This window comes from Podarcis muralis, chromosome 3 (assembly GCF_964188315.1).
Source record: "Podarcis muralis chromosome 3, rPodMur119.hap1.1, whole genome shotgun sequence".
Classification (NCBI taxonomy): domain Eukaryota; kingdom Metazoa; phylum Chordata; class Lepidosauria; order Squamata; family Lacertidae; genus Podarcis; species Podarcis muralis.
In genome coordinates, this window is record NC_135657.1 from 42,974,335 (window position 1) to 42,984,306 (window position 9,972).

Sequence of the window (9,972 nt, forward strand, 5' to 3'; positions counted from 1 at the left end):
TCCTCATGAACCAAAGCTGGAGACCCATTGCTATAGGCTCTGGAATCATCATCCTGTCCTCACAGTGGCCAACCAGATACCTATGGAGAAATTAGCAAACAGGACCTGAGTGCACAAACACTCTCCTCCTCTGTGGTTTCCAGTAAGCAATACTGCCTTCTCTAATGGAGACAGAGTATATATATCATGGCTTGTAGCCATTGTCCTCTCTCCTCCATGAATTTGTCCAGTCCTTTTTTAACGTCATCCCAGTCGTTAGCTATCACTGCTTCCTGTGGGAGCAAGTTCTATAGTTTAACTGCTGCATGAAGAAGTACATCTGTTTATCTGTCCCGAATCTTCCACCATTCAGCTTAACTCTGGCACTCCACTGGCAACATTCAGTGGGATATGTCACCATTTCTGGGACAGAATTTTTAAAAAGTTACCAATGATTGTAAACCACCACAAACTTACTACTGCTATCAAAAACACGTGATTTGTGGAACCATTTATTTATTATTCAGCCTTTTAATTTTTGTGCACTTGGAGTAACTGCTTTAGCAGTGAGCAATTCATATAATCACATATGCTATGCAAACGGAGGATTCAACTCAGTCCTTTAGGACCATCCATATTTTAATTCAAAGAGCACCATAAATAAATAGTGATAAATGCAATTCAGCAAACCGGGTGCGAGAGACCCTTCAACAGCAATCAGTGTTTTCACTTGATACCTCTTGATCCAAACCACAGAAGAAGAAAACCAAACCCTCTTTGAAGTAGAAGAGTAAATATTACCATTTGATAACACTTGGGCCTGACAGTGCAAATTGAATGGCATTGTGTCACATTCATGCAACCCACTGGCTTTCCAACATCCACAGGGTTACCATGGAAGAGAGAGACGCTTACAATTCCTTTAACACTTCATCAGCTCAAAAGCCTCTGACAGAGCTTTCAGGACTGTTAACTTTTTACGCAATATATGTGGTAATATTGCCACACTGCTTTCAAAGAGTAGCTCAACCGCTGTAGGATTTTGCCAGATTTCACCTCAAAACATCTTGATACCCAATCCAAATAAAGAACTCAGCGTTAAAAATGTGACATAAATCATGCAAAGTCATTCTGACGATATGGCCAAGCTGCAGAAACCGTTTCCCACTGTGTTTAATTTCTAAAAAGAGAGGTGCCAGGACTCATTCCCCACTTAAAATCATAACTTCAGATCTGGAATGTATGCCTCACAGCCACTGAAGAGGAGGCCTGGCAGTGTCTATTCAGTGGAGAGAGGAAGGTCCTCTTTATATACTGAATGGCATTTTCTGCCTTAGGCCACATTCGTACCACACATTTAAAGCACTATTAGTGCTTGTAACTTTTCCCCAAAGAATCCTGGAACTGTAGTTTGTTAAGAGTGCAGTAAAGCCAAGGTTTAGCTTTAAATGTAATCTACACCCAGGCTCATGGTTAAGCTTTCTCCAGACCAACCACAAGTTGTAGCCAAAGTTTGTTCTGGGTTACAGCTCATGGAGAGTCTGGAGAGATTTTAACCAAGAGACCAGGTTTGGATGACACAGGATGCATAAGCAAAAACAGGGACAAAACTAGGCTTTATTTCACCCAGGTTAAAAACCCAGTTTGACACAAACACACACCCATGTGCACAGGCTGGGAGCCTCAATGGAGCCCCTCTAGAGGCTTCACCCAGGACAAAAAAAAAACCCCGCTAGTCCCACTCTCCTCCCCCATAGCTATGGTACTGACAAAAAGCAGCACACATGTTCATGCTAAGCCATGGTTTAGCTTAAGAGTGCAAGCCAGGTCAGTGAAGTATTCACTATAGCTCAGCAACCTTTAAAGCCAAGGAATTTCCATGGTCATAACCATTCAGGGAGGAGAACTATAGATGTGGCAATGTGGAAGCACTGTAGGAAAGAAATTAGAGCAGAAACGTAACTTGTGAACAAACCCAAGTGTGTCATGGAAGCTGTCACTCCTAGATGACATCATCATTTGTGGCACTTCTTCAGATAAAGACTATGTAGTATAGAGTTACACCCTTCAAGCAAGTTATAAATGCAGATTTCTTCACAACAGTGATACCCTCGGCATAAGATATTACAGGTTACACCATAAACCATGGCTGTGCCTTGACCCTTTGGTTAGTTTCACACTTTTTGTACACTTTCATTCCTCTTCCACATCCCAGATCACCAACCATACTTTTTGCAGAAGTTCCTGCCACTATATTGCAGAGCTGACAATGGAAGGCAAGGCTTTATTCTGGCACATTTTCCTTCCTACAAACATGAAATAGCATGTGAGCAACTTTGATCATCCAGTGGCACTTTAATGTGCCTGCTTCTCAGTAGAACTACAGAGACCTGCCAGTGGTCTGCTGTGTGATTGCAATGGAAATAGTGGGGAGAGATGATGTCATATACCCATGGACACAGGAGAAGCAAAATGATGGAGGAGGTGCACTAAAAGGAAGGAGCTATGGAGCCAATCTTTGATTTAGATGAGGGAGGGGATGGGAGTACCAAGTAAATGTAGGGTAATTTAAAAGGCAAAAACTCAAGAAAATGCCAGACTGAGCAAATTCTGCTATGAGTAGTGAGCACAGTAGCCTTTTCAACTGCCAGATGCAGGTAGTAAAATGAAACCAGAGGACACCTCACAGATGTGTAAAATACACAAAATGAGAGAATAAGGCATTTTAATTCAACTGCATGAACATGGAGTGTGTGCATAGAATACATTATATCCTTTCAATGCATGATTTTATCCAGCAATTTCAAAACCTCAAAAATGGTATCAAATTAAATGGCTTTTTGACACTTATTTCACATTTAATTTATGAAGTGTTCCACACTCTCTATTGTTCTTACGCAATTATACCATGAAGACAAGAAGATTGGAATTCCCATCTGTGATCTAATAGGTGGCAAACTAAGGCTCAGTTCTCATGCAGATGGTAAACCTGTGTTTAGACTCTACCACTATGACTGGAGGGGTGAGCTTACAGAAATGGCTATTCCTTCATACAATAGAACGTTCATACAATAAAACACTGTACTACATTTAGAAAACTAGCCTGTCAGGGAGAAGGCTATGTAAGAACCCTTCTTTCATTTGGAATGGAAGAATTCTTTTTTTTAGCAAGAAGAGCTTTCAATAATGGGAGGAGCTCCCACCGCCAATCTCAATGGAAATGTCTATGTTTATTCCCCTTAGCTCACCCATGATGAAAGTCCACACCACACACCAAAGAACCCAAAACATTTGTTTGAAATGGCAATTTTAGGTGCAACTCTTGGTGTTTCATTTGCATCTCAGAATCCATTGCAGAGTGTGGGGCCAGTGTTCCTCATGATGCAGGGCCATCCCAAAATATTTTGCTGCCTGAGCAAAGGGCAAGGTATAGTGCCCTCCGCATTCCACAGACAAATGCCAAACTGACAGGTACCTGAATCTTGCCTGAACACAGGCAATAAGGGCATTCTCCTCCACTGCCCTTGAGGGCAGCAGACTAACTTGGAGGTCGCAGAGCAGATCATGTGGCACACACAGCTCTCTGCCTACTACTCCTCGCCCTTCAGCAGCTGTCATATAAGAGTACTGTCTCATATTGCCCAATGGTAGGGCCAGTGCTGATGTGGTGGCTTTGGTGTGCAGCAGCTGTGGCTGGAAGGCACCAGTACTGGTGGGACAGAACTGTGGGAATGCCCTCCAGACTAGCCATGGTTCCTACCACAATGGCTTTGTTCAATCTCTACTGTCAGAAGCCGTGGGCCTCCAAATACCATTCGCTGAGAATCACAGGAGGACAGAGTGCTGTTGCATTCATACACTGCTTGCAGGCTTTCCACAAGCATCTAGTTGGCCATTGTGATGCTGGACCACACAGACCATCTGATTCCCCAGATGCTCCTAATATTCTCATGTTCTTCCTCCAACCTCCCTACAAGGTACCTGAACGGTGCTGGGCAAGGTGGCAGCAAAGTCAGGGATGCAGAGGTGCACTTGTGGCACCAATCCAGTGCTTCTACTGGTGAGTCTGCAGAGCCTTGATCTGTCCAGGTAAGCTGCCATGACACTGGCACCACCACAGCAGCTACAGGCTGGGAGTCAGCAGAAACAGAGGAGATTATGAGAATCTGAGTTGACCACTATGAGCTCAGACCAGTTCTTTATCCACTGGACATCACCAAAGTTACTATCCATGTTAATTCAGCAGTTCAGCCCCATTGAGTTCTATGGGACTTATCCCCCAAGTCAGGCTGCAATCCGAGGCAAGCTAACCTAATTCATGGAGGATAAGCCTATCAATGACTGATAGCCATGATGGCTATGTGTTGCCTCCATGATCAGAGGCAGCAATGCTTCTGAACACCAACTGCTGGAAAGCTCAGGTGGAGAGCATTGTGCTTGAGGGTTTCCCACAGGCATGTATCTGGTTGGCCCCTGGAGAACAGAATGCAGGACTAGATGGGCCATTGGCTATTCTTATGTAACCTGGGAATAGGCACCATTAACCAAGGTTTCCTCCAAGGAAACTGCACACACCTAGAAGATTGTAGCCTGAGGCTCTCCTCTCAACACTGAGGACAGAAAGAGCAACCTTGCATGCCTATGCTTTAGATCATTTTATTTTTCATTGCCAGATCTCCTTGGAGAAGGCCACCCATTTCCCTCCAGAGGATTGCCCATTGCATCACAAGATGTGCACCCATGAGAGATTGCCAGGGTTTACCCTTAACATGTGGCTTAACACATTTTTGAGCAATCACAAAAACAACAAAATGTGAAATATGTTTTTTTGCAGCTGCACATATGAGATTTAATAAAGAGCTGTGTATTTTCTTTAAAAGGAAATGGACAAGAAGAGAAAGAAAACAGAAGTTTGAACCCAACACTGGTTCCTTTCAAACCATGGGAACCATATTAATGGTATATTGCAGGACTAATTATTTGACTAGTCAGAGGCATTTATTGACTCAGACCGAACTCTCCTTAAGCCGCGTAGGCAGGCATGCCGTCATTACAAACCAGTACAACACAAACAGAAGATTACACCGTTGGTGCTTCCTCTCACTTTGTGCTGAGCGTGTCAAAAACGTCTTTTGTCTGGAGATGGGGGGGGGGGCTCAGCTACGGAGCTGCGCTGGATGCGGGAAGGGAGTCTCACTACCCAGCCACAGGTTAAAGGAGACCACCTCTTTCTCCCAAACAATGGGGGGTGGAGTTTGAGCCCCTGATTCTTTTCAAGACCGCCCCCCCCCGTTTTCCTTGCTCCCTCACTTTCCTTTCCCCGAATGCCCTTTCTCCTTGCTCTGAGATTCCTTCCTTTGTTAATTCACGCTTTCCCCACTCGTGTTCGCGCGCGCGTGTGTGGGAGACTCAAGCCCTGCTGGCCGTCGGGCCACCGACTCGCTCCATGGCTCACCTTGCTGCCGAAGGGCCCCGGCAGGAGCAGCTTGAGCGCTTGCCTCTTCAGCTCCACCAAGCGGGCGTTGCAGTTCTCGCACCAGACGCCGCGGTCGGAGCCCGGGGAGGAGCCCCCTCCGCTGCCGGAGCCCGGAGACCCCGTGCCGAAGCCCGGCGAGCCCCCCAGCGACCCGGGAGAGCTGTTGCCGATCCCCGGGGAAGCGGGGCCCGGCGACCCGGTGAAGGAGCCCGGCGACGACGTGCCCGATCCCGGGGAAGGGGTGCCGGACGAGCCCAGGATGGAGCCGGCTCCTTCCGGGGCTGGGCGGCTGCCGGCCCGGGATTCCTCGTAAGCTTTCCGGTACCAGCTTTCGGGCGAGAAGGGAGCCGCGGGTTTGGTCGGGGAGCAGGGGTCGTTCACCTGAGTGGAGAAGGGAAGCAGATCAGTGGGGGGCGTGGAAGGAGGGCAGCGAAGTTGCATTGATAGGAACCAAGCGGCTCGTGGAGATGTTAGAGATTAACAATCACCCCAAGTCAGCTAAAATACCCCTCCGCGCATAGGAGCCCACTCCTAGGGGCCGAGGTCCCTTCGCCCTCCCCCTCCATAAAATATCTGAGCCCCCAAGTTGATGTGCATTGCCATTCAAACGATGTGCATGCCCCACATCGTGTGATCAATTATGCAGGGCAGGGCGGGGCTCACCTGCCCCCCCCCCCATATTTTATTCAAGTTGGCACCTTTGACCTCCAGGCACACCCGCCCCCTCTGATCTCCAAGAAGCTGGGTTTTTTTTAAAAAAAAAAGTCACCACCTGAAATCGATTTTCCCTGCAGAATTGGTGGGTGTGTGCGCGCACGTTTTTCCAATCCAAGCCCCCTCCATGGAGCGCTCTCTCTCTCTCTCTCTCTCTCTCCCTCCCTGGCGACCCCCCCCCCCCCCGCGCGCCCCTCTCGTACGTGGGCAAAAGCCCCTCGCAAGTCAGGTTACTGTATTATATATACAGCGGAGGAGAGGAGAGATCCACGAAGCACGTTTCGCCCCGCAGAGCCGCCTGTCTAGGCGGAACCCCAGGCTGCAAAAGTTAAAGGAGTGCAGAGTCCATGGGCTGCTGCTGCTGCTGCCCGAGCGCTCGGCGTCTGCAGCCGCGGAGGAAGCGAGAGAGGCGCCCCGTCTCTCTTTCGCGTCCCAGGGGCGGAACCGGTTAAGACACCCCCGGCTGCCCCTTTGGCTTGGGGCACCGTGCCGCTTCTTCAGAAGGCGACCGGCTTGTTGGGGGGGGGGGGAGAATCCGTGTCCGCTCGCAGCCCTTTTGTGTGAAAGCCCAGCGCTGTCGATTATTATTATTATTATTGCAAGCATCCCTCCTCCCCCTTTACTTAAGGGCAACTTACCCCATATTTCCTGTTTCGGGTGCTGACCGCGATCCTCTCCTTATTCCCAGCCACGGAATTCATGGTGAGGGTGATGATCTCGGCGCCCGCGGCAGGATTTCCTGCAAATTTGTATCCAAGGGAGGGTTTTTCCCCCCCAAATCCGGCAAGGTTCACGCACCAGCTGGAAGCAGCTCCGCACTTGAAGTCGGTTTCCCCCTCCCTCTGCCTTTCCAAGGAAAATACCACCAATAAAAATAAATCCCCGATCCCAGAAAGAAAAGGAAAAAAACGCTTGCCGGAGCCCCAAGAGAGGGTGAGATTGTATCTTTCCGCCCCCCCGTCAGATCATGTTTGCCCTCATTGTCTTCTCTCTCTCGTTTATTCCCACTCTGTGCGTTTGTGTGTGTGCAGAAATCCAAGGGATCGGCGTTCCCCAGTCTAAGCAGACAGCGCCAGTTTCCCTGCACAACTAAAAAGGAACAATCGCATCCAAGGTAGATTTTTAGCAAAAGGAGAGAGAGGGAGAGAAGCGGAGGACTGGCTGGGTGTTGCTGGAGAGGCAGCGTTTTCTCCCTCCCCGTTGCTACTTGGTGGTGGTGTGTGGCAACTTGTTTCCTTCGCCAAGGTTCGCCACGGAGTTAAAAGAAATCCTCCAAAAACCTCAGGATCCTGGCTCGGGGAGGAGCCTCCGCGAGGCTTGCAGCCAATATCTTTCTCCCCATTTTGGCCAAGCAGTTTCTTGCAAAGAGGAAAAGCTCAGCGCTCCTGGAGCTGCTGCCGCCGCTGCTGCTGCAGAAGCGACACTGCCAACAGCCACCTCTGAAAGCTGCAAAAACGCTGCCGGGGCTTAACTACAGGCGGCCGGCTGTTGACTGACTGTGGAGGGTCCATTTTCGTTGCAGTATTTCTTGACTGACATTTGTGATTTTTTTCTCTCTCTCTCTCAAATCCCTCCCTCCTAAGAGAAAGGGGAGGAATGGGCTTGCCTGCACCATACTAGCTGGTTGCTCATGGTTGGCATTCAAAGGCACTAGTCAGTTTGGGTTTTGCAAGTGGTTTGGATGGGTGCTGGGGAGAAGGAGTAGGAAGCCATGCCTAACACCCCACCCACCCTACCTTCCTCCATACAGGACCTCATGCCTATATGCATAGACAAAAGGATCTCTGGATACCAAGTGGTTAAGAATAGCAAACATAAGATCTCAACACCAGGGTTTTGTTTTTGTATTTTAAACACTTCTGTTTCAGGAAGGAATGTGCGCACAGGTTATCCCAAAGGGTAAAAGACAACCCTAATATTTCTACAAGGTTTATCCCCAAACAGCTGGCGGGACATAGATCAGCTGCTAAACTTAGGACAAGATCCATTCGTTTGAAGATGCGCAGAGGGGCTTGTTTCAAGCTCCTCATCCATGACACCTGTCCTGGGTGTAGCTAGAATATATTGGGGGGGCAAGAACCTAGTTATCTGCAATGCAATTGGTCAGTTAGTTAAGTATTTTTATTGATTTTAGGGGGAGAGCTGCACACACACACACCCAGCTGCGCTCATGACACCTGTATCCCAAATCTGCATTGCCTACCAGGAGATTTTAAAATGTTAGAAATCAGTATATTTTTCAACATCATTGGTGTGTTGGTGGGGAAGAATCGTTGGCTCTGCAGCACCCAACATTTCTGCCTTCTCAACCCTAGGTAGCCTTTTGTAGACCTGGACTGAAACCCACACCCCGGAGAGGTGAATGGTAAACATTCTGCACAACGGGGAGTGAGATGTTGTGGGTGGGTGCACATGCATGCATACAATTATATTTATTTACCTGTGTGTGGTTTCCTGCAGCAACACAGAGGCTGGGATTCTCAAGAAACTGAAGTCCTGTCCCACACCAAATCTGTATGCCATACTAATAGCCCTGGCTATAATGGGATCTTGGCTTCCAGCCCAACCCCTCTCATGTCAGTGCTATGTAATGCATGGTGCATTTATTTCCTCTACATAATCAAAGCCTTCGGGCCTGTCTGCACATTGCAGTTACCACATGGAAACGATTTAAAATCACTCCATCTGGCACCTGTTATCATATTAATACTTAGCGTTTATACCACTTTAGTGTTCCAAACACTTCATACTCATTAGCTTAGCAATTGTTGCAGCAACCCTTTAGGGCAGGCCAGGATTATTATCCCGCCTTGAGAATGGGGGGTTGAAGGTGAGAGAGAGTGGCTGGCTACCCAGTAAGTTTCCCAGCAGAGATTAAGTCTGAACTGATAAGTTCCTGATTCACAGCTCCGTCTCTTAGCCACTGGGCCATTTTGGTGGTTAGTCATTTGTGTGGAATGCTCCATCACATGGGCCGGTTTCCTCCATGCTAGTTAAAAAAGAACTCTTCTTTTTTGTGCTTTTGAACCGGCGCCGAAATGATCCTTGCTGCTACACAGTGAGCCAGTTCACACACATATGGCTCCCCACAGGGTGGCAGATACCACATTGAGCTTTCTGCAGAGACTTCAGCGTGATGTACAAAACGGTCCCCAGTGTTAATTCCAACATATGTAACGTTTTGGTTGCCTGATCCCAAAGAGAATATCCTAGAGCTGGGCAAAGTATGCAAAAGGGACAACTGCACGATGAAGAGGTTGGAGCAGCTTCCTTACAAAGAGAGGCTTTTACAAAGAGACAGCGTAGTGTAATGGTTAGAGTGTCAAGACAAAAACTTGGGGACCAGGGTTCAAATCCCTACTCAGCCAGGAAGCTCCTTGAGTGACCTTGAGCCAGTCACTGCCTCTCAAACTAACCTACCTCACAAGGTTGTTGTGGGGATTTAATTACAGAAGGTGGGAACTATGTATGCTAGAAAAGGTGGGAAATAAATGCAATAAAATAAAATAAAATAATGGTTGATGTGGTCACATAACACTGAATGAACTTACGACACTCATTACCAGAAGGTATTTTTTTTTTAAAGGTGAGATTAGAATATAGAGGACATGCCTTATCAATCGTCTCCTTCTTCAGTGGCAGCATACTGTCTTGTCTTCTGGAGACAGATAAATGGTGAGATGGTCGTAATCCCCACACCTTCCTTGTGAGCTTCCCTGAGACCTCTGGCTTGCCTGCTTGGAACAGGATGCTGGACTAAGTGTCTCCCTGCTCTCACCCAGCGAGGCAATTCTTACAGCACA

The 9,972-nt window shown here is 47.9% G+C and overlaps 1 protein-coding gene and 1 long non-coding RNA gene across 3 annotated transcripts in view; one reads left to right on the top strand and one right to left on the bottom strand.

The window, feature by feature from the left end:
• Positions 1-7,203, bottom strand: part of KIF26B (kinesin family member 26B) — a 267,176-nt gene extending 259,973 nt beyond the window's left edge. For both annotated transcript variants that reach the window (XM_028724152.2, XM_028724151.2), the window contains exons 1-2: positions 6,808-7,203; positions 5,435-5,836 (exon numbers count right to left, since the gene is read on the bottom strand). In XM_028724152.2, coding sequence (XP_028579985.2) covers positions 5,435-5,836; positions 6,808-6,870 — 465 coding nt within the window. In that variant the 5' untranslated portion in view covers positions 6,871-7,203. The remainder of the gene's footprint in view (positions 1-5,434; positions 5,837-6,807) is intronic.
• Positions 5,633-9,684, top strand: LOC114594458 (uncharacterized). The gene is made up of 2 exons (XR_003705991.2): positions 5,633-5,764; positions 7,201-9,684. It is a non-coding gene; the product is annotated as an uncharacterized LOC114594458 (long non-coding RNA).
• The last annotated feature ends 288 nt before the right edge of the window (positions 9,685-9,972 follow it).